The following is a 26,429-nucleotide window of genomic DNA, read 5'->3' as shown; positions in this document are numbered from 1 at the left end:
AAAATTCAGAGTTGAATTTATAATAAACTTCTGGCAATTATATAAAAACTTATGGCATCTATTTTTTTAATAAACTTTTTATTTTCTAAGTTTTAGATTTACAGAAAAACTACAAAGGTAGCCCAAAGAGTTCCCATATACGCACTACTCAGTTTCTCTTACCATTAACATCTTACATTAGTATGATACGTTTACCACTTTTAATGAACCAATATTGACTGATACATTATTATTAACTAAAGTCCATAATTTACTCAGATTACCTTAATTTTTACCAGATGTTCTGTTTCTGTTCCAGGATCTTTACAGTGTCTATTTTATATATTAAATTTAGTGGAGCTTTAAGTCACTATTCTGTCTTCATTTCTCCCTTATTCTAACCTCTATAACTGCCGTTATCTAATATATTTTATCTAATTCTATAAACCTTTCCAAATACTTATGGGAACTATGTGGAGTAATAAAAAAAAAAATTTAGTACAGACAGGTTTCTTGAAAGATACAATTTAGCTTTTACCACAACAAATCAAACAGTTTAGTATTATTCAAAAAAAGTTATGCTTTGTAAGTCTTTTAAAAATACACAGATGCAAGGAAATGTCCAGTTAAAAATTTTATTCAAAGATATTTAGATAAAAATGCAAAGTCAACATAAAAAAAGTCTTTATGTTTCAATATTAGTTAATCTCTGGAATTCTCCTTTTGTCGTTACATACAGCATCAGTAATCCCAATTGTTCTTATTGAGCCATGCCAGCTTAGCTTGGTCTCAGAGCACACAAATCTAAAAAGAGGGTGAGGCAAAATTATCTTTTCAGTTAGAAATGTCACTGATCTCTTAATTCTGTGACGTAGGTTGACAGATTTTCCTGTATGCTAACAGAATAATCAAACTATCAATGAGCTTAAGAAGCCTATAAACCTACTGGCAAATTACTGTCTAAAAGAAGTTAGCATTAACGATACTGATCTAAAATTATTTAAGATTTATGGCAGGAATTCTCCACTGGGGAGACTGTTAAACAGTGCCTGGGTTCCATCGGAGATCCTATTTTAATTGGTCTGAGATGGAGACTAAGTATCACTATTTGTCAAACAAACAAACAAAATACAGGTAAATTGAGTTAAATGTGCAACAGATTTGAGAACCACCAATTTACAGTATATTTCAGTTTTAGATAAAAATAAAAAAACACCGTGCTCACTGACACCAAAGGTTTTAAGTCCACTAAAACTTAAGGTATAGAAAAAAGATTAGTGAGGAAAAGAAAGACAATATTTAAAAAAATAATCAAGGCCTATCAAACGTTTTTTCCTTTAAAAATGTTAAAGGTTGAAAGTCCTATGTTAGACTTTGTTGATAAACCTGCTCAAGTTGCATTATTTTTCAGATAACTGCTAAATAAAAACTTAAAGATATATGAAATCAATAGCAAGAATAAATGACAAAAATGATCATTTAAATTTAACACCATATACAAGGCAGTAAATTAATATAGTATCACAGTGCAAATGAGATACAAAAGTATAGTTCCTTTACTATTAGGTTGGTGCAAAACTAATTGTGGTTTAAATGGTTAAAAATAATTACAAAAACTGCAATTACTTTTGTACCAACCTAATAACTTTTTCTAACCTCAATACTACACAGAATAAGTTTCTTTAAATCACTTTCTAATACCTTTAATCCTCCAGTGTCTCAAAAGAGAAAAATTCATTTTAAGAAGATAAAAACTATAGGGCTTTAGTCTGTTTATCTGAGAGTACAAAGAACAAACAAGTGCAGGTATTTCCCTTATGAAAGCAGACCATACATCTGGATGATCAGCCTACAACACTCTCTTTACAACAGGGTCCAAAGAAATGCACATCTCTTGGCAATGAAACAAAGTAAAAAGCTCTTAACTCTAAATATTTTTCATTTTAGCATACTTTCACAGAATTCCATTTTTCTATAATAACAGCTAAGAGTGAATGAAAATTGCAACATGATCTAGCATGGATGGATGAAGAAAGATCATCATAACTTTCAACATATCTCAGAGAATCTTTGTTACAAACCACATGGTAAAACATAAAAAGAAAAAATATCAAATATTAGTAGCCCAACTTTGAAAATAAAATGAAAAGACCAGCTATTAAAGTAAGCTACACAGGGTGAGGAAATCTTTAACTTCCATGTAATCACATTTTTCTTATATTCTTAAAATATTTTGAGGTGGTACTCTTTAGGACACACAAAATAAGAGATAATCCAAAAAAGAACTAAACATTTTAATAAATCTTAAGTGTCTTCAGCTAAATATTAGAAAATTAAGTATATTAAAATATTATAAACCAAAATTCAGTGACATATCATAAAACTAATATCTAAGTGCGAGTATCCTGGTAAAGATTTTCAGATGTTGAAGGAAGTACGTTCTGTACTCTGAGAGAGAGAGAGAGAGAGAGACAGACAGAGAGAGAGACACTCCGTTGTCTTACTAGTCCCCGTCTAAAGAATGGCATAAATAGAAAGGAAAAGCTGTGTTGCCTAGACTAATTAAGGACTAAGGATTCACGGATGGATGGACGGACGGACAGACCGACATGCAAATACATTCAGGGGGGTGAACATGACACAAATAAGAACTTTGACTCTAACCCAATATCTGTGATTCATAATTCTAAGGTGATTTAAGGACATACAAGCAATCCATCATAGGGAAAATGTGAACAAAAAAAATTTGATTGAAATATAATCATAATATACTCATATATTACAAAAATAAAAAATATCTACATAATGAGGCAGGTTAAATTGGTTTTATACTGTGCAGTTTAAAATATCTTTCCTTAAAAAGAGGTTTGATGTGACAAAATGTAGGGGTTAGTACATCTTACCTTCCACAGAAGGTGCCTGGTCCTGAGCTGAATACAGCATATCCTTGAAAGCCTATTAGGAAGAAAGAAAAGGAATACATGAATTGAGTAACCTTTATATTAAAAGGATTTGAAGCTAAACAATTGCTTCTTTTTCAGTATCCACACAATGCCTACATGTTATTCCCTAAATTGAGAATTTAGTGAAATACGTCAATTAACCTTAATAAGCTAAAAAAGAAAAATACTATACTTTTATACCAATGTAGTATTGTCTAATTTTTAAGACAATGGCTAATTTGTACACTTTAAAAATTAAGGGACATTTGAAAAGAATTAGAAAATCACCTGAGAGATCACAGACTCTCTTGACTAAAAGATTATAGTTATAGAGAACAATGGTCCTAAAGGAATACAATGAACACAACAGAAGAAAATATGAAACACTGGGTACAAATTTTTTAAATTGTGGTAACATAGACGTAACATAAAATTCACCACCTTAATCATTTTTAAGTGTGTAATTCAGCAGTGTTAAGTACATTCATACTGTTATTCTGAATTCTGAAAATCTTCAGAAATCTTTTCATCTTGAATACAAATACTTTTTATTGGAGGTCTAGAAAGTCCTCCATAATAGTTCAAGACTATAAAGATGGTAAAGGTTGCATTCTTTTTTCCAAACCAGTAGATAAACTAACAACCATGTTTAGGTAATTTGGATGGTTGCTGTTTGGTCTCTCACTAAGTGGTTTGGGGACAGAAATGAAAATCATTTCTCCATATCTAGCAAAACAGTAGAATTAAGTGGATAAGGTTCCAGAGCTCAAGAGCTGGTCATAAGCTTACTCATAGGTGACTGTATCCAGTCTCACAGCTTCAAAGCCTCAAATACCATCTAACCATGCGTGATTCCTAAATTGGCCTCCAACCTTCTTCAACCTCAGTAGAAGTGGACATTTCGGAGCAGATAATTCTTTGTTGTGAGGGTCATTCAGTGCATAGCAGGATTTTTAGTAGCATTCCTGGCATCTAGGGATCCACTAAATAACAGTAGGAACTCCCCTCCACCACCACCAGAGTAGTTACAACCAAAAATGTCTCCAGACACTGCCAAATGTCCCCTTGGGAACAAAATCAGCCCTCCTCAGAACCATTGGCTGAGAGTGTTTCAAGCATATAAACACCAACACACGCAAAATACACCTCTAGAGTAACTCACTCTGTATTCAAGTCTAGTGAATGACATTCTGCCCAAGTGAATTTACCACTTGCTTTAGATTAATGACCAATCTGTTAGTTCCGTGACTAAACAAGTTTGACAATATACAGTAAAAAAGATTTCCAATAAAACAAGGAAAACTGAAAAATCAATGCAATTTTGTTCATTTTTGTAGGAAAATTATGTATAAAAATGTTAATGTCACACATTCTTAAATCCAAAAATATTCAGTAAGATTCACTATTTATATAGAATTTGAGGCAATACAGTAATGCAATTGTTTTATAACAAAAAAAATTTGTTCTTCCAGACACAAAGCTCTGAAAACCTTTGGAATTGACTGTTTTTTACATACTAATGAGAGGATTCTCTTGAGTGGGTGGGAGTAGGGGGGAGTTAGCTTCAGGGTGGGAGTTGGTCCCCAGAAAAACCAACAACCCGATTAACGATTAGAGGGTTAAAACTTTCAGCCCCACACCAGACCTCTGAGAAGGGGAAAGGGACTGAAGATTGAGCTCAATCACTAATGACAAAATCTTTAATCAATCATGCCCATGTAATGAAACCTCCATAAAAACTCCAAACAACTTCAGGTTTCAGAGGCTGATCAATGTACTGGGAGAGGGCATGGAAGCTCCATGCCATCCCTGTCCCCGTATCTTGTCCTGTGTATCTCTTCCGTAAGTGGTATCCTTTATAAGTCTTTAATGGTAAGTACAGCACTTTCATGAGTTCTGTGAGTCATTCTAGCAAATTACCAATCCTGAAGGGGGGTCATGGGAACCCTCAAATTTATAGTTATCCAGGCAGAAGTGTGGGTAGCCCAGGTGCCCCATTTGCAGCAGGCGTCTTAAGTGGGAATAGTCTTGTGAGACTAAGCCCTTATACTGTGGGGTCTGTGCTAACTCCAGATAGTGTCAGAACTGAACTGAATTGTTAGACACACAGTTGGTGTCAGAAAATGGTTGTTGGTCCAGAAAAAAAGAACTATATTTGTGTTGGAAGTGGTCACAAAAAATACCCAAACGGAAATCTTTTTTGGAAACAAACTTTATTAGTGGTCCACAGCTTTCCTAAGATTACATTTGAAGCTCAACCTCATGTTTACTGACCATTAATTCTTAAACTTATTCGTGTACAAAAGCCCTAAGGTATGGACCTTCTTTTAAGAAAAAGGTATATACACTATTTTCTTTACAATTTCATAAGTCTTAGACACTACTAACTTCTAGTCTAAAAAAAGAAGTCAGTCCAGAAGATCTTATCAAACATCAGAAAATCTTTATTTTAGTTCACAGATTAGAATTCCATATTGAAGTCCTACAACTGTAGAGTAATGATTGTGTTACAGTTCTTCCACAGGTATTTTAAGAGAGTAAATGAACACATTGCTTAGAGTAAATTGCTAGTAGTAGAAAAATATAAGGAACAAATAAATTCAGCCAGAGAATACTTATGGAAATAAATTATCACGGGGGCAGGTAGTATCAGAGACTCAAATGTCTCACAAAGTTTTTCTACTTCTGGAGTATAACAGGCATGTGTACCAAATTAAGGGATGTGATCAGAAACCAAATAAATCATCAATGACTAGCAAAGTGGCTTGTACACAGTAGGAGCTCAGTAAATAATTCTTAAATTCAAAAGGATTTCCTTTTTGGAGAAAATTAAAGATGATTGAAAAAGCATACTAAGTAGAATTTCTGACATGTAATGAAAATGAATTAAATTTGCAAAAGGAAAGTTTACAAATTTTTAAAAAATGATTAAAATTTTATAAAGAGAAAAATGAAAGTCTTCATTTTGATTATAAGGCTGAATCATAATTTCATTTAAATAAAGACAATCTCAGTGAAATCAGGGACAACTCTTTTTGCTTCTTACTGCCTCAGTTACCCTCTGAACAAAAGACCTTCTGCGTTTTTTTATAGTAATAGACTCTAGAGTACTCCCTAAACAGGATACCATTTTATGCCTGTGACAAAATAGCCCGCAACTGGGAACCAAGGGAAGGGAGAAAAGCCTACAAAGTAATGTCTCTACATTAGTACCTATGGATTGTTTGTCTCTAGTGAGTCACCAGAGCACTTGCCTGGGTTGGAAGGAGTACATTCAAATATACAAAACAACAAAAAGAGTTTCCTCATTTCTTTCTAAGAAAATCTAATACTTTATATAAAACTATGAATTTGTATAATAAATAAAATCAATACATGTATTCATGTCCATTACAAAAAATTTCTTTGATTTCCAAAGAATTCAAAACAATTCTATTCATCAGCACCTATACTGTAATCTCTACTCTAATTTTTTTGTTATATTATTGAAATATATGTAAACTAGAACAAAATTTTTAGGGTTTATAACAACTCATGTAATAGTAAAACCTAACAAAATCAATCCAAATACAACCACAAAACCAACATTAACATGACAGGAAAATACATGTTGTTTGAAGAAACAAAATCTCAACTGGTAATATGAATGAATACAATGCTGGCCGCCAATACAATGCTGGCCGCCACATACCTTTTCTTCTGAGTCTGGAATGCCTAGGTGAATGACTTTGTGTCGGATTTGATGTAATTCCCCTAGTACCTTTCTCTAGGTGCGGCAGCATAGGAGAGCGGCTAGGAGCTACAGAGTTAGACACTGTGTATGAAAACCAACTTAGCATTTGTTAGCTTGGGAAAATTGACTTATCTGTACTTCAGTGCCCTCATCTGTAAAACAGAAATAGTGACCACATATACCTCACAGGTCTATTGTGAAAATTAAAAATTCTTAAAACACAAATCCTTACATTAATTATGATTCATGATTATACATGAAGAGTACTTAGAACAGTGCCTAGGACACAGAAGATGCTCAAAGAATGTTAGTTAAGAACAGAATGTGAATTATCACAAAACTTATGTCATACAATGGGCTGTGGCATCATCTGGCCCTCTACTGGTCATTTACGCATTAGATATGCTTCAGTTCTTATTAACTTGACAAGGTAGGATAGTACCACCGGGAGCCAAGCATAAACGTAGGCACTGCAACCTCCTGGCAGTAGTAGGTTATAAAACGGTCCTCCACATTATCTAGACTATGCTCCTTTTATATTTTTGATGACTGCTGACATAAATACACTATATTTTTAATTCTCACAGGAAACCTACAGACTGCTAAGAAAATATATGGAGAGCCCAGTTTACATATGCTTTAAAGAACAAGGTCTGCTAAATATATTACTTGAACTTTCTACAACGTTATCTATTGTACAAAATAGGGTATAGGTCAAATTTAATACGTACTCAATAATACTGCCAATACAAATGTCTTGTTAATTTTTAATAACCCATAGATCACCTCTTATCTCCTTTCCAAGCACAGATAGGTTTCACAGACCATTTCGAAGACAAAGGAGATCAGAAGCTAGAAAAATTCCTACTTCCTATCAACTCACCATTAGCCTCATATATAACACACTAGAAATATGATCACTTCCATCAATAAGATATCTAACCTATATGGCTCTCATTTGCTTCAATATTCATTCAAAGTCAGCACACTGCAATCTAATTATTGGATTAATACACAATAAAATAAACAGGTATTTGAAGAGAAAGGGCAAGGAATATTTGTTATAAACCTTTAAAGGAGCCATAATCCCTGTTTCACAGTGTTTTATAATTGGATAAAATTTACATCGGACATTTATTATCTGAAAACTTTTCCAAGAGGAACTCTTGAATAAAATTCTGATATATGCTTTAAAATATGTCCATCATGTGCTGACCTACAGCATCACAGAAACATTCTCCAATGATCTCTTTTTCAGTTTCCACTTCTTCTTTTTGCATTTCCTGTTTAATTTTTTTCACCAGAAATACTGGGTAGTCTGTGAATAATGTGGAAGTCAGTTACATCTGACCTGGTTTCTCTGGCTCATCAGCTAGAAGTCAGTCATGCTTTCCTAACACAGAAGTTCTAAGGTCAGTTCTGTAAATCAAATCATAAACCTCAAAAGAGGGCATTCTAGCATTCTCACGTGTCCTGTATAAAGAGTCTCCATTAATTAATCTTCATTTTTATCCCCAAATAGAAATAAACTAACCTAGCTCTGCTTTGATGGTAGATATATTCTATAAAGTCAATAAAAACTTATACAAATTCTTATAATCAATTAAATTTTAAAATCAGTGTACTCTTGCACATAATCAAAAATCCAAAACCTATAGTATATTAGAAAGAATATGCATGACTCAAAATTTTCATGGAATTCAAAAGCAGCCCATTAGTAAAATGCAATTCAATATGCAAAAGCTGTTACATTAAATTATTATTGAATTTATTAAATGCATACTAAATGTATAAAACATATAATTTGTAATAGGAAGAATTCATTTAGAATATATGATATATTCACATTTGTAAATATCCATACTAGCATACTCTGACGTTCACTGACATAGCTTTTATTATTTATATGTAAATAAATCCCAAATCTATATCCTCAGCCACATGTCTACTAAAATAAACTCAGAATGTCCAAAATTCCATTTGTTTTCTTCCCAAAGCCTGCTCTTCTCATGTTCTTTCTTTCTGTTAACGTTATGGCCAGTATCCAAATAACACCGATGCATAATCTCAGTTATCATCGCCTCACTCATTCCACAAGTAATTTACTGAGAATCTGCTATGTGCCAGGCACTGTTCTAGGAACCTGGGATAAATCATGTGCAAAGTGAAAATCCCTGTCCTGGTGGAGTTCACATTCCTACATTCTCCTTTCCACCCCTGAGTTCAGTAATCCGGTTCAATCAATTCCACTACCACAATCTCATTTACATTCATTCTCTCCTTTCCTTTTACCTGAACTATTACAACAGACCTTAACGGTTTACTAATCTATAGATTTTCATCTCTCTAACACATCTGACAAACTGTTGCCATATCAATGTTTCCAAAGCATCAGTCTGATTGTCTTGCTCAAAACTTACAAGAATAAAGTCTATACTCATCTACCAGTCTAAGGTACCCAGAATGGTCCAAACTGTGTTTGTAGGCTTATCTTCCAAACTGGAGAAAAACAATTTCATTTTCACAATGAGACCCTAAAGCCAAAATGAATTACTTACTACTCATTTTAGCGACCTCAATATTTCTTCCATCTTTGCCTTTGTTTATGACTATTGCCTCTACCTGGAATTCGCTCCCCTACCCCCCACCTTTTAAATCTAATTTCCAAATCTTAACCATCCTTTAAGGTCCTTATTGAATTTAACCTCTTTTATGCTTTGTTCTGATTCCTCCAGCTGGATATCATCACTCACTCCTATGAAATATTGTAGTACTCCATTTGAAACCATTTATAGCACTTAACATTTCTACCTTGTTTTCATTACTTATCTATGTCACTTGTTCCCCATTTGACTGGAAAGTCAGGGTTTTTGTCACCTTGCTTATACTTGTATAAAAGAGGTGCAAAATAAATATTTCTAGATTATTTAATATTATCATTAAGTAAGTTACTAAGCTTTATTTATTCAATGAAAGTTATTAGATGTTTATTCTGTGCACTATGCCAGGCTCTAAAGAAATACAGTTGACCCTTGAACATGGGTCTGAACTGCATGGGTCCTCATATACACAGCTTTTAAATAAATACTGTAAATGTATTTTCTCTTCCTAAAGATTTTCTTAATAACATTTTCTTTTCTCTAGTTTACTTTGTTGTAAGAATACAGCATATAATACATATAAATGACTACATTTGTGTTATTGGTAAGATTTCCAATCAATAGTAGACTATTCATTAGTAGTTAAGTTTTGAGGGAGTTAAAAAGTTATACTCGCATTTTCGACTGCAAGGGGAATTGGCACCCCTAACCCCCATGTTGTTCAAGAGTCAACTGTAATGATGAACCAAACATGGAGAAGACACACAGAAAGACAAATTCAAATATAATATGTTAAATACTAAAATAAAACATGAACAAAGCATACTGAAGGCCTAACTAAAGCAGTAGCAATGAAAAGAAATTTCAAAGTAGATGAAATATGGGAAAGAGGAAATATCAAGAAGTGAAACAAAAATTAGGCAAACAACTAAACATGAATTAAGGGAATGGAAGCTCTCCAAGATTTTGAGCCCAGGTAAAAAGAAGTTTGATCAGTTACACTATTAACCAAGTAGGAAAAACAACAAAGAAAAAACTTGGACAAAGAAAAGATAGAGGAGTTTGGGATGACAAACCACTTTAGGTATCCAATAGGACAACTGAGATGGTCAGGAGACAAAAAAAAAATAGAGATCTACAATTTGGAAAATAGGTCAAAGCTAGTGGTTAAGAGTTGGAAATTGTCAATAATGAAATAATCTATAGTTGATTTGAAATTGCCTAGACTAGATAAATGAAATTTCTCAAAAAGTGAGAAGTGGGCAAACAACGAAATCTTTTGGAATACAAAACAGAAATAAGGAACAAAATGAGATGTATTAAGTCGGACAATTAAGTTCACGAACTCATCCTAGAAAAAGTGCTACATACCTCACTGCTGACTATTACTACAGTGATCTTCAAAATGCACCCCTTGGGAAGAAGCTATGCACCAATGCCAGTGCCTAGTCCACCCTTCAAAGCAATTTTGGAACTCTTTTTCTGGAATGGCCATCAGAACTGTCATCCTATTACCCTTGATGTCCTGAGTGTCATCAAAACGTCTTCCTTTCGGTATTTCCTTTATCTTGGGGTAAAGAAAGAAGTCATTGGGGGCCAGATCAGGTGAGTAGGGAAAGTGTTCCAATACAGTTATTTGTTTACTGGCTATAAACTCCCTCACAGACAGTGTCGTGTGAGCTGGTGCATTGTCGTGATGCAAGAGCCATGAATTGTTGGCAAAAAATTCAGGTCGTCTAACTTTTTCATGCAGTCTTTTCAGCACTTCCAAACAGTAAATTTGGTTAACTGTTTGACCAATTGGTACAAATTCATAAGGAATAATTCCTCTGGTATCAAAAAAGGTTAGCAATATCGTTGCAACAAGTTAGAGAACTTAATTGGCAAACCTTGTATACAGTACCACAAAAACTAAAGGAGCATTTCCAAAAGGAAGAGAAATTAAAAACTATCAAAAGCTGCTTATAGAAGAGATTTCTGCACTCTCATATTCACTACAGCATTATTCATCATGGCCCAAACATGAAAACAACCTAAGTGTATGCCAAAATATACATGGATACAGAAGATGGGGTCCACGCATGCGTGCACAAGTGTGTGTGATGCAATATTATCCAGCCATGAAAAAGAAGGAAATTCTGACATTTGCAACAAATTGGGTAAACCTTGAGGGCATTATGCTAAGTGAAAGAAGTCAGAGAAAGTCAAATACTATATGATTACCACTTATCATATAGAATCTAAAAAAGCCAAACTCAGAGTAGAATAGTGGTTACCAGGGGCTGGGGGATAGGGAAATGGGGAGATACTGGTTAAAGGGTACAAACTTCCAGTTATAAGATTAACAAGTTCTGAGGATCTAATGTACAGAATGGTGATTATAACTAATAATACTGTATTATATACTTGAAAAACAGATCTTAAATGTTCTCACCACAAAAAAGAAATGGTAATTATGTGATGGGATGGAATTGTTAGATAATGCTACGGTGGTAATCATTTTGCAATATATAAATATCAAATCAACATGTGGTACATGTTAAATTTACAGTTACACATTAATTATATCTCAATAAAGTAAAAAAATATTTAAGATAATTGAGCTAGATGGTGAATATAGATGTCTATTCTACCTACGCATCTCTCTATGTAACTATTTATCTAACTGGAAAGCTGCAACTGAATTACAGAGTAAAACAGCTAACATTAGAATGCCTAGACTCTGACTTTCTACTTTAGAGCCTATAATGTAAACTATCCATATGTAAGATCAATAAAATATAACCTTAAGTTAAAGAAAATAAAAATAATAAGCTGCTTAGAGATCAAGAAGGAAGAGACTAAGAGCGGGTAATTAGAAGTGAGGATCAGAAGCTCACTAGTGACCTTCAAAAATATGACTTCAATAGAGATGGGGGCAGAGGCAAGATTAGATTGGGTTGAATACACATGAGAGTTGAGGATATGATGGCTACAAATACTGATCAATAAAAGTAACAGGCTCCATTTATTGAATGCCTACTATCAGATATTGTTTTGAGTATTTTAAACATTATGTTAACAGGGGCTCACAACTCTTTAATGTAAATATGATTCTCATTTTACCACTGAAGATCAAAGACTCAAGAGAGGTTGTTGAAATATCTTGCCCCAGCATTACTCATTCTATAACCCATGCTTCTTTGAGAAAAAGACATGTACCCCACTATATGGAACAAAACCTTATTTTCTAAGATTTACCTCTAATTTCCTGATACTCTCCCTTTTATTTCCAAAACTTTTCTAAACCATTAGATTTTTATATCAGGTGTGGTAACTAGCCTCTGCGATGACCCCCAATAATTCCTTCCTCCCTGGCAGTAACACTCTGTGCGATCTCCTCCCATACTAAACCGGGCTGGCCTGTATAATCAATAGAATATTGCATAAATGACCGAGTACTTCCAAGGCCAGGTCATAAAGGACACTGGGGTTTTCATCTTGCTCTCTCTTGGGTAACATACTCTGGAGAAAGCCAGTCACGAAACAACTGAAGCAGCTCTATGAAGACGTCCAAGGGGTGAGGAACTGAGGCCTCCTGAAAATAACTAGCAGAATTCTGTGAACCACCTGAGTGAGACATCCTAGAATTGGCTCCTCTACCCTTGAGGTGACTGCAGCCCTGGCTGACATCTTGACTGCAACCTCACAAAATATCCTGAGCCAGAACCACCCAGTTAAGCTGCTTCCAGACTCTTGACACACACAAACAGTATAAGATAACAAATGATTATTATTGTTTTAATCTACTAAATTTTTGTTTTAAGCCACAGCAATAGATAATTCATGAGACTAAATTTGAAAAACAATTTTCATATCACAGAATGCACACATTATTAGATCATAACCAACATCCCTGTTTGGCTTGTCTTGATCAAAGTAGCTAAAATTTTTATTCTTATAAAGATACAAAATTATGGAAAGGAAAACTGACAATTTCAAGTAAGAGATTTATATTAACAATAATAAGCAAAATTGCATTCCTGTATGCCAAAGCCTCCAACAACACTGTTCTTTAACTTACACTGAGTGCCCTTGAAAAGTCATATAGCCACACTTCTGGGCTGAAGCAGGTCTGACAGAAGAATAAATCAGCATCTGCCTTGTCTGAGGATCCTATTCTGATGATAAAATAAAGCTGATAACAAACGCTCTCTTCTAACTAATTAAATCTATATGGCTCATTCCTTCATTTATTGTGATGACAGCTGTAAATTCTCTGAAGGCAGAGAGCAATCTCACTTCAGTTTTTATAGGCCACAGCATCTAGCACAGTACAAGTTCAAAATGTTTGTAAACTGCAGACTTTGTAATACAAAAACTAAACATCTAAAATCAACACATCAGTTAATTTTTTAAAGTGTTAGCTACTGTTATTTTTATTGAATTATAGCATTTCCAGTTTCATGAAATATCAAAATGCAAAGTTCTTTCTTATTTTTCCCAATATTCATAATATTTTATTTCTAAACAAAATTCAAACCTCTTTCATTTACTAGTCACAAGAAAAGTTCATAGTGCTTTTGGCTTCCAGCCCTCTTTAAATTTTAAAGTTTATACGGGTTGGTAAAATATGTTGGATTTTGCCAAATGTAATAGTTGTCGCAACATAAAATTCTCACTCCTGCTCTTGGTTTGCCAGTTTATCCGTAAGAAAACAAAAAGGAACCCAAAGGTGCTGCAATGCTGTTTCCTATATACCTATAAAAATGGTTTCTAATCCATGGGTCTCACACCACTTCACGGCTCTAACTTCAATACTACAAAACCTTAACAAACTAGGTATTCTTTGGAGGCTAAATAATGTTTCCCACAAATATGTTACTACTTATCAAAATATATGAAGATATCTGTACTTACAAAATACATCATCTTTCTATTTGATTAGTTGTTAAAACATACCCTTGTTTTATATACCAGTAAGGAAGAAAAACATTACCAATTAAACTATGACATCTGTAAGATGAAACCCAGTTTCAAAAGAGTTGGGATGTGGACCCAGGGAATGTGCATCTCAGAATCTATGAAATAATAGCAATTCATCTTGTCAGAATGCAGTTCCTTAAACAATGGATTCTGAAAGTCCAGCTCCCATCATTTGGTTTCAAGAAATTTCACGCCACTGAAAGGGGGTCTTGTTATATTAAAAAGTTGAGTAACACCCTAAAACAATGTCTACTGAATAAATGAGTAAAAGTTACTCCTGTGGCTTATTTTTAATGATGATAGAAATTAACAGCTATATTTCATTGAAAAGTGCCTTCTAGAGGTCAGGCCCTTGCTGGCACTTTCATATATTATTATATCTAATTCTCACAATAACCTTGAAAGGTAAATATTATCCCCATTTTACAAAAACAAAACTGAGGTTCAGAGAAATAAAATAACTTTTTAAAAGTCTCACATGCAATAAATGAGGGAAATGCAATTAAAGCAAAAATTTAGATAAAATTAAAGCTATTTTCTCTCCTACCTTCAAATATCCTCAAAGAAGCTTTTCCTTTATTCTACTCATTCCTAAAGGTTCTATCCTATTTTCCTCACTCTGTTAATAGCCAAATTTCTCTAATGAGAAATACACGTGTTGCCTCAATGACTTTAACCTCTTAAAACCCAGAATAGTTAGCAAAAGACGTTTTATATTCAAAATTCACCAATGGGCTCCTTTTGTCATATCCAAAGGCCTATCTTTAATCCTCATTCTCACTGATCTGTCTACAATGTCACTTCTGATACTCCATTTACCCTTAAGACCCTTGACTCCTATGACAATGTATTTTCCAATATTTCCTCTATTGTGTTTCTATTTTTCTGCCTTATATACTTTCCTTTAGTGAATTCTTTAATTACTATCTCAATTATAACATTTTCGTCTTTTGATACAATCTCAAATTCCTGCTATTATCTCTAATAAACATTTCACACATGAAATCAGCATATTTAAGATCTAATTTAATGAGTTTACCACCCCCCAAAGTAGCTTTTCTCTACCAGTTTCCCGAGATTTAAAACATTATGTTGAATTCTTCCCTCCTTCACCTCCAATATCTATATTAGTATTATACTATTATACTAAGTGATTCCCAATTATTAATTCATTGCATTTTACATGATCCACTAAAGTAGGCATCATTATTATCCCCAGTTTAAAGATTACAAATTGTGGCACAGAAAGGCTAATGACTTGCCCAAGCTCACAGGGTTATTATAATTTCAATTCTAATTTCTCAATCTATCAAGAACTGAATTTTTGAAAGTCCATGATACTAAGCAAACAAATCCTAGAGTAAACATTTTGCAACCTTCTTAGCAAATATCTAATAAGAGCATAATTTGAAAAACTCGCATTTCAAATAAGGTTATTCTACTAAAAAAGAAAGGTTTATCAAAAGATGCATGAACTCTGTGTGACTCAACCCCTCATCAATAGTTACCTGCTATTAAAAATATTTGAAAAACAGGAAAAGATATCTCAATTTCATTATTGCTGATCACATTTGTTTGTTAAATAAAACTAAGTAAAAAAGGCTAAATCCACATTCACTGAATAAACAAAACTAAAAGAATAAAAAATGTCTCTAAATTGATACCAAAGCAATTCATTTCCAGAGCTCTAGCCACCACAGTGTATGGAACAGGCATGAACTTCTAATTTTCTCCACTCACTGCCTTCTCCCGTGCTCTTCTGAATCTCTTTCTCATCCCTTAATGACACCTCAGGCAGATTCCATGGCCTTTCAGTCACTTTCTGTTATGTGTGTGTGTGAGTGTGTGTGTGTATAGATAGATAGATAGATAGATAGATAGATAGATAGATAGATAGATAGATAGATAGATAGATATTTTTTTTTAAAGTTGCTAAGTATGCCAGACACTGCCAGATGCTGGATGCTGACATGTATCTACTACTCTGCCTGACATACAGTGGGCATTCAGTAAATATTTTGTATTATTACTATCATATTTCTTCAAATTTAAGATGCCACTAATAGTAATATACACCATTATTTTATGTTCTAAGAATGAAAAAAAAAGTCTGTCAATTAATCTATCAGCATTAATTATAAAATGTATCCTGACTTCGGGTGTTAAAATCTGGGGAAAGTACATATTAAAACAGATTAAATAACATATTAATTCAAGCCCCCTCCTCATTATTTTTAGCTAACCTATTTAGCGTTCCTGTCTGGTCTTTCCTCTCCAATGCATCCTCCATGATCTAAACTGCACATTTCCCTTTGCACTGATCCCTGGCCCCTACCTAATCTCTTCTTTAAAATCCTTGATGGTTCACACCCAGGAAACATTTAACTCCTCTGCATGATATTCCATCCCTTGATCCTCCCAGGCCACCTTTGCAATCTCACCCTATAGGCTCTCTAACGTCGACTAAACCAAATTCCATTAATACGCTTGGACACGTCCACCTATCTATGCTTTTGTTCAGTGTTACTCTCTCAACCCAGATTGCCCCCAGTGCCCTTCCCCTCTACACCATGTGATCAAACCCTATTCAATCTCTAGTACTCAGTTCAAATACTACCTCTGTAATACCTTTCAAGATCAACACTTTGCTCTCCAGAACAAGATCAATTGGCCATCCCTCTGTAACATAATCACAGTGTACTATGATTAGGAGACCATGGAAGTTATGAGCTCCTCTAGGGCAGGGTCTTACTTATCTCTACATCTCCAGTCCCTTGCATAAGTCTGACAGTGTATCACCATGTGAAGAATCTAGGCGCTGAAATAAAACACACTTGTGTTTGAATTCTGATTTTACCACTCACCAGCTATGTGACCTTGGGCAACCTATTCAATCTAAGACTTACTGTCTTCTTAAAACAGGGATAACAAAACCTACCTTAGAGGATAAGGATTAAATGTAAAATGCCTGGCACACTGGAAACACTCAATAAACATTCGCTGTTCTTATTATCATCATTATTGTTTTTTGTTTTCAAAGAAGGGGCATTCAAGAATACTTATGAATTGATTTAATATAATACATATTCTGATCTTCTCTAGTCATATATGCTCCAACTTTGGCTTCATAACATGTCAGAAGAGATGAGCATGTGCTCTTCATGTACAAGTAACACACATAACCTTTGTTAACTTCAAACACAGATTATGTTACAGAGGAATGACCAAACGATTTTTCAACTTTCCTGAGTTTTGCTCTCTACCTAACCCCGTAAGCCTTACCATAATTACTTAGTCCTATCTCACCTAAAATAGGTTTCTACCTAGATGGGGCAATGGCTAATTTTCTATAGTCAAGTAAACAATAATATTTTTAGTTTGATTCTCATAATTTACACAGTCTTTTAACCAACACACACAAGAACTATTTTAGGCTGTTAATGTGATCTAATGGATTAGATTCAGATTAAATGTATTAATGCAGAGTAGGTGAGTAATTGTTAACAAAAACATTTAAATTCATATTGACTCTTACAAAGACAATTCATTCTTAAAATTTAAAAACAAAGAAATGTTCATATGGTAGTGATAAGATCCAACAAGGTACAGCAGTGAGAAGGTCAGTATTCTTATTCCAGGCTCTGCTATCAGCTAGTTATAAGACTGACCACATATCATGGCCTCTCTGCCCTTAATTTATTCATTTATAAAACCAAGGTGTTGAGGTTGTTTTCAACTCTAAAATCAATACTAGTATTAAAATTAAATTTTATTATAAAATTGAAAAGAACTAAAATTAGATATCCATTAAAAACTCAACTCATGTAAGCTATTTATGTAAGCTATTTAGCCATACTTAAGAATACACATGTGAATTTCACAATTTAAAAAACAACAACACACAGATACTGAAATGAACAGAAATTATAAGTGACCAGGTTGAACTAATTTATTTCAAAACCACATAACTGTTCCCATAACAGGTTTTCTTACTAGTACATGTACAAAGGTTAAGGACAATTTATTAATATAAGTATCACAGATAACAGGAATAATAGCTAAAATCAACAAAGCCATTTTCCAAGAAAACCTAAATTGGACAAGCCCAGAGGGACAAGCTTTGAGGCTTGGTTTCCCTGACAAAAATTTTGTTAACCTAACATTATCTAATACTGTTGAGCTCTGTAAGATAAATAATTTTAAATATATATGATATATTTAATATATATGATATATATATTACTATGTGCCAGACATTGTTCTAGGCACTTTTCATATATTAACTCATTTAATCCTAACAAAAGGCCTATAAAACTACTATTATTATCCCCATATTACAGATGAGAAAACTGAAGCACAGAGAAGTTAAGTGACTTGTCTGAGGTCACTCAGCTAGTAAATTTTAGAGCTGGAACATGAACCTAGCATCTGGCTTCAGAAGAGTTTGGTCTCTGTATACATCATACTAATATATATATATATATGTATATATATATATATATATATATATTTTTTTTTTAAAGTAATAAAATGAATCAGGGTGATTGGTAATTGTGTTAACTCAGCCACTAACCAAGCCATGTGACTTTGAATCACTTAACCTCTCTGGACCTCATTTCCCATTTAGGTAATAAAGGGAACTGGGCTAAATAATTTCTGACATTCTTACAGTTCTAATATTCTATGATCTATGATCTAGAAGCCAAATGCCTGAACTGTGACATAGTAACAGGTACGAGCATGTCCACTTTTCTTTACCTTCCTCTTTTTACCTTTATCTTTTTCTTATGGCTCACCTTTATAAGCTCCTCTATTTACCAGCTGCTTACCTAATAATAGTTACACCGATAATCTTAAAGAAAATATAAATTAACAGAGGTGAACTCTGACTTCCAGACCACACTCTACTACCTCCAAGCCACACCCAGACCAGACCTAGAACTAAAAACAGACCAGCCATTACTTCAGCAGGTGCCGGAGAACAGCTCAGACCAAGCATAAATGCATGTATGTATGTATGTATGTATGCATGTATGCATAAATAGGTGAATTTATTTATTTTTCATAAAGCAGTCTGATGTAGGAATTAAGAGCAGGGACTCTTACAATCTCATCTCTGCTATCCACAATTGGCAACATCAACAAAATTACTTAATGGCTCTAAGACTCAGTTTCCCCAATCTATAAAGAGAGCTAACAACCCACTTAAACAGCATGCTATGAAAAGGAAAAAAAAATTTTTAAGTACTTACCACAGAGCTCTACACAGTAAGCACTCAAAATACAACAGCTGTTGTTACTGCCACAGCTACTACCACTGTTGTTATTTACAATTCCCATATGAAAGCAAGAACTCCAAAGTATGACAGATTTGATTTCAAATTCTGGCTCTATTTACTAGGTGTGTAGCCATATTCTAAGCCTGGCTTTCCTCATCAAGATAAATCATCCATCTTGCAAAATTATTGTGCAGATTAAATGAAATAGCATATAGTAAAGCAGCTAACACCTGATTCTTGACTGCCCAATATTAATTCACTTTAATGACAAGCTGACTACACTTCCACTAACTCAAAAAAAAAGAAAATGGGAACCCCAGGGAAACCAACTTTTCTTTCTCTATGGTCCTTTACAGTGGGGTGGGGTGGGGGTGGAGGGGATACCAGAGAATCCTCACCCATGGAGTCTCCATATTCTCTTATGTGCTTCCCAAGACTAGAGAGCTTTCTCTTAGGCCATGTCCAAACTTTCTGAAAGGAGTCCTGTGCTCTCAGGCAGCAATCTTTGCAGGAAACCCAAAAGGTCAAAACTGTTTCGTAATAATACTACAACTTCATTTGCTTTTTTCACTCTCATTCTTTCACAAGTACACAGTGGAGTTTTCCAAAGGCTACATGAAGTGTGATGTCATGTCTCTGATGGCTAGTAGGTGTGCTTGTATACTTTTGTATTTTAAACATTTCTTAGTTTTAATTTCTAATACAGCACATATCAATAGACATTGGAATCCTCAATAATTTTTAAGAGTTTCAAGTGGTCCCAAGACCAAAAAAGTTAAAGAACACAACTCTAAGGTACAGAAAAAGTGCACAAAGCACATGGATTACTCTGAATTAAAACTTTACCAATTTAGCCTAAATAAGTATCTCACACCATAACCTAAAAAGTTCCCACTTCAATCTTCAAAAAAAAAATAAAAAATCACTTGGTCACTATTTATGAACGAACAGTCAGTGACAGAACTGGGTCTAAGGACTTATATTTCCTTATTGCTGGTGTATGATCTTCCTAAAGACTGCAGGTCGCCCTCAATAAATAAGATGACTATGTTTTCTTAATCAACATATTGTCCCTCTTGTTACAGAGCTAACAAAATTGTAAGTTATGCTTACAGCAGGTTAATTGTACTTTCCTCTGACCTCTAATAAATAAACAATGTTTTAAGGATTTTCTGATCAGTCCCTATAGATACCACACCTGCTTGGTGATGAGAATAGGTCACTAAATTTCTTCCTATAAACAAATTATATTTAAAGGTGTATAACATAAAAAGTTTGAAAAGCTAAGGAGAAAGTCTCATATCATTATATAAGTTATCCAAATTTATAACAATGTCCCAAGACCTTAACATGCAATCTTCCCTTGCCACACCATTTTAATTTGTAAAACACTATGTTGACTGAAATATAAAACCAAAAAACATATTAAAAAAAGGAAAAACCAAAAAATAATGTTTTGCTTTTTCTATTTTTAAGATAATAAAAGAGCTAGAATTTAGCAACAAATCTATCACCCTACAGCAAACATCAGAACCGCTGCAAATATTTGTTGAATGAATGAATAATTTGTAAAGCATTTGTTCATGAACTTTGTCTGCTTGGCTTCTTTTAGCATTTACTAGGTAAGGGGAAGCCCTGAGAAGGCAAGAACCCTAGTGAATTATCACACTCTCTCAATCCTAAAAGCCAGCTCAATACCGGACAACCCACAAACTATCTTTGCTTAAGCTGTACAACTTGAGCAAAGTCTTCAAAATTTTGTTTATGTCACATCCCTATTAAGAAAAAAAAAAGAGGTGTACTATGCACCTCCTGTATATTTGTAAATTATATCCTTCTAAAACTGTGTACATTATAAAACATGGGATTTTCTAAATAGAAGTTTTTAAAAGATAAGACAATAACAAAATAATTTTTACCTTTCATTTATGAATAGTACAAAATTTTTTTTAACTCTAAAAAATTACCATCAATAACAATACTTTTAGAGAATAACATAAGTGAAAAGCTTCATTATTTTTTAAAATTTTAGTTTAACATTTTGTGATATAGTATTCTAGTTCAAACTTCAGGATTCAGTTGATTTTGAAACTTGATTATAATATTATGAGCTGAAAAACAGACCTCACAAAGGCAGAATACTTTTAATACATAATATACATAATATTTAGGGTGAAGTTCATTGTGGATGACAGTGGATGTAAAAATCTCATTTCAAAGAATTACCTTAATTATTTTGAAATTTGGGGGGAACTTCCTGCCAGGTGTATTAAAGTGTCATTGTTTTTATCTATAATTTGCCTGACAAAAAGCTAGTACTTGACGTGGAATTGTCAGCTCTGCCATTTTCTTGTTGTTCACATGTGCTTGGACTATTGCTATTATTTATTGTTGAGGCTTCCTTACAGGAGTCTTTTAAATCACATCCGTTTTATGAGAGTTAGTTTAGTGAAAACTACATAATATACATAAATTCATTTAACTATGCACCAATAAACTGCATTAATTGCTATTTGGTGAAAACAAGTGAGAAAACTATTAGCAATCCTCTCTCTCGTTCCCTCAGAATACCTCTTAAAGAAGGTATCAATCCATTTATTAGATCTATTAGTAAAATTTTAGTTCTTCCTTGTCTTATGCATAAAAATGAGTATAACAAACAGTTCCAATACCACTTTCTCTTATTCCATGTGAGTTTCGGGTCCTCTCCTTTGGGGGATATGACACAAATATATTTGAAGCCCCTAACCAGCACAACTCAATCAGTCTTTCAAATGCTTTCCAGATTAGGACTGGATTTGAAGCCAGGACTAATTTTCCATGGCCACCCCAGGTCAAATAAGATTCTTAGGTTCTTATGATCTGGGCCTTCACCCAAAAGCTGATCCAAAACCAACCTTCAGGGATGGATGGACAAGTATAACCTTTCCAGAATACTTACCCTAACATACTTTATCATACAAAGACAATAAACAGTAATACCTTCCTATCTTATACAACATTCATTCACTCATTTAAGACACATTTGTAAATGCTAGGCATCTGACACAATCATTTACAAGTGTTATCTTAAATATGCTACACTATACTTGCATTTGCAGAAGCGCTGAACGAAAAAGTGTGGTTTGTGCCCCATCGGGTGGCCAAACTGGAAATTTCAAACAAGTTCCAGCAAGGCAAGTTAACCCTAACTAATCAACATAATACCTTTGGGAAACTGAAGCCTGCAACACAAGTGTTCTCATGGGAGAGTTCTATAAATGAAAATCACAATGATGTTATGGCAATGTTTCCTTACACTTGAAAATAAGGGACGTGTAGTTTAGCAGAATCCGTTCCCAAATCTTGCAATAAAAAATTAATCTATGACTATCAGTTTTTATCTATTTAAGTTAAACAAAAGTTTCATTGGATTAGCTTTCCATTCACAGATTAAAATCTTATCAAAAATGTTCGAAAGGACATTGTTAATTTAAAAAGATGCTATTAATAATAGTCCTTTAAATTCTTTCCTCTTCATATATCAAACATAATTAAGCCATAAAAACATCAGAAATTTATAGCTAGATGGGTCCTTAAAAAATATAGGGCTATGAGCTTAGAAATGATGCAGTCGAGTTCTCTCACTTTACAGATGAAGAACCTAAAGCCCAGAAAGAGGAAGTGACTTCATCAGGGTCACAAAGCTAGGCTAGGGTGACCTGACCCCCACTGCTTAAACATCTGTCCTCAAGAGACTAGCTATCTATATAGTATGATCCTGGACAAGTGACTTAACCTCTCTGGACCTTAGTTTCCTTGCCTAAAAAAACAAGGAGGTAGATAACCTCTAAATCCCCTTTAAACTCTAAAAGCATCAAATTTAGATACCTCATTATTTTAGTATCTTACAAAACTACAGTATACACTGAAAAAATCATTCCTGGTTCCTGAGAAACCAAAGCAGCATAGGACCCTAGGGAAGAAAACACAAGTCAGCAGCCTACGGCACCAAATATATTTGCTTCTTCTGCTAATATTCTGTAAAATATTAACATGGCCATACTAGTCTATTAGGTCTAAACTGGTCTAAGTTAATTTTGATTAATCAATTACAGAGCTCTAAAATATACAATTACTGATTCTAAATCAAAAAAGTGTTCTTACAAAGACTTATTAATGTTTTATTTTATATGCCAAGATTTAAACTCAAATAGATTACTGAAAACAGCAATAGAATAGTCTCTGCTCATTTGTGTTTATTCTTTCTAAAAACTATTCAGAAATGGACCACAGAGATTTTCTTTACATGGTTCTCCATTGTTGCCCTCTTCTTTTATGCTTCATTATTCTGCCCATGAAGATTGAGTCTAGGAACTTCACAATTTATCTTTAAATTACAAACAATAATTTTCAGGATATTGATGGATCACTAACATTAATAATTTTAACAGTCCAAGGAATAAAAACCATTAAAAGTTAAATTTAAAAAACCTGTAACTACAATAGACCCTGAAAAACTCTGGTCCTATATTCTTATTTTATGGAGGAGAAAAGAACCCTAGAAAGGCAAAAAGGCTGTCCCGAGGGTCTCACAACTAACATATACAAGAACCAGCACTTATCGTGTGACCATGTATACCCGATATACATATGATTATGGATGTAAAACAAAATTTTCAGCTTCTATCTAAAGCTCTGTTTAGTAAAACTGAACATAGTGAAATGACATAAAAACCAAAGAAGCTGAAGCATAGTTATTTATAGCACTAGAAAACACCCTAGGTTAGAAATCAGGGGTAATACTCCAAAATTTCACCACCAGGGTTTGAAAAACAAATTCAAGTGTTTGTTCTGTTTCCAGAGCATCATCTTCATACATAAGAAACTACACGTTACTGCATTACAAGAAGGTTCTTTTCTCTAGCAAAGGCTAACATCTTTTATGATGTCCTTTTTTCCCCTAAGTTTTTAAACTGCCAAAATTTCTGGACTCCAAATACTTATTCATGCTTCTTTTAAGTATTTTTAAAGGAACAGTACCAGTTCTTGAGAAACAACATGTAACACACAGATCCCAACCCTATAAACAATGTCTTTAATGGCACCAATTCACAAAGAAAAATGCCCCTTTTTTAATGTTGCCTACCAAACAATGAGCTTATCCAGGACAGGAGTCACATTTTAGGGACTCTCTGCAGAAAAAAATTTCAGTTATCCACAATAAATGAATTTTTCAAAAAATAATTTATAATTGGCCCGGGAAACACAATGAATGCAGTCACACATATGCTCAGGTATTCTGTCCCTCTGTGATCAACCTAGAAGTAACCACTTAGGACTAGTATCCAAATGGAGTATGTGAATGAGGAGTCCCAGAATTACTGTGGTTACTCCAGTCACAAAGCTGACACTACAAATCAAGAGGTAATTGTATTTTCAAACTAAATCGTATGCTGCCCCTTCCAGCTCCAGATATTCCAAATTAATACAATCCTATGAAACAGTTAAGTACTATAATACTTCAAATGAATCATAGCACACAGCCACTATTACTTCTGCCCAAATCAAGCATTCCGTACTATGTAACAAGTATAAGAGGTTGCTTCAGCATGCTGTGTCCTATGCTTCTGTGAAGAACTGGCAGTGGTGCTGAAAACTACTACTAGAAAGATGAAAGACCAATACCCTCCTTCAATAAAAACCATCATCTGGACTCTAGCCAAGGTTTTAAAACTGACCGAATGTTATTAGAAATAATAAATCAAAAACTCTACAGGCTGAAAAGCTACTCCCTTTTTCATTCTTCCAAATGTAGCCACAAAACACTGTAAGAAAATTAAGTGACAAGAAAGCATTAATAATTTTAGGCCTTTCATTTCTCCCAATAACCAACACTGTATGTTACAAGGTGAATTTATTTTACAATCTTCAACATTCTGTTTAACCTATCTACATCGCTTTCCCTGTACTCTTCAATTATTACAACTGCTATATGAATAAATAAACTTGTGCTATTGCCTAAACATCCTATCACTGAACTTAAATAGAAATTAAATAGAGAACTAAAATATTTTAATTCATAAAATCTACCTAGCATATTTGCGTTCCCTATTGATTTTATACTCTTTGTTCTTGCACATAACGTAGATGTGAATTCCTGGAGCTTACAGGTAAGTCTTTCTTTCTCTATCCAGGAGCTGAATTGCCAGCTACTGATAATAACCTATTGCAATGATTAAAGCCCTCCAGGTATCTTGCCTTCTGAATCTGTAAGTGGGTCCATTATCTTTACTTTTCCCTGTGTTAACGTTCCATTCCTTATCACTATTAGAAACCCTCCAGGAGCTGTTATCACAGAAATTGGGGGCGGGAGGGGGGATGTCATGATCTCTGTAATACACAGGTATGTTTTAAAAGTACATTGTTGATCATACAGTACTTTCCCTCCTGGTTAACAAAAATTTTAGGGAAACTAATCTGACAATTTTAATAATTCTCTTTCCTCCTTCCTCTTCCCCCTGCACTCCATTCCAAAACAACAGAAGAGCCAAAACCAAAGATGTGATTACTTTGTATACTTCATGCAATCAGTAAGACGAGAGTCGCCGTCTTATTACCAACCCAGAAGAGTTGATTACGTCTGCACACCGTAACCACTGCATATGTGATGTACATTTCAATCAAGTTTCAACCTTGTTACAAAGCCTTTGTCAACAGCGGGCAAGTGGAGAAAAGCTGAAGGGCTCTGTGGAATGAAGGAAATAACTGGAGGGGCTTATCTCGAAAGAGAAGGATTCCTTGGTGAGAGGTGAGCAAAATGAAACAAGAGCCAACCTTGCCGAGGAGTCGCTCGCCCAGGGTGGGGACCAGAGGTCAGGGTGAGTGGGGCAAAGGGGATCAGAGCGGAGCCGCAGCGACCCCGGGCTCCCCTCACACCCCGACTCCCCCA

The 26,429-nt window shown here is 34.2% G+C and overlaps 1 protein-coding gene across 1 annotated transcript in view; it reads right to left on the bottom strand.

Moving 5' to 3' along the window:
• The window catches only part of XPR1 (xenotropic and polytropic retrovirus receptor 1), a 131,656-nt gene that overhangs the window by 104,521 nt on the left and 706 nt on the right, over positions 1-26,429 (bottom strand). The window contains exon 2 of the mRNA XM_019733509.3: positions 2,883-2,934. Coding sequence (XP_019589068.1) covers positions 2,883-2,934 — 52 coding nt within the window. The remainder of the gene's footprint in view (positions 1-2,882; positions 2,935-26,429) is intronic.

This window comes from Rhinolophus sinicus, chromosome 11 (assembly GCF_057876585.1).
Source record: "Rhinolophus sinicus isolate RSI-liver-muscle chromosome 11, RSI-T2T, whole genome shotgun sequence".
NCBI classification, from domain to species: domain Eukaryota; kingdom Metazoa; phylum Chordata; class Mammalia; order Chiroptera; family Rhinolophidae; genus Rhinolophus; species Rhinolophus sinicus.
Note: the sequence above shows the minus strand (reverse complement) of the source record. Positions and strands in the feature narration are given on the sequence as shown.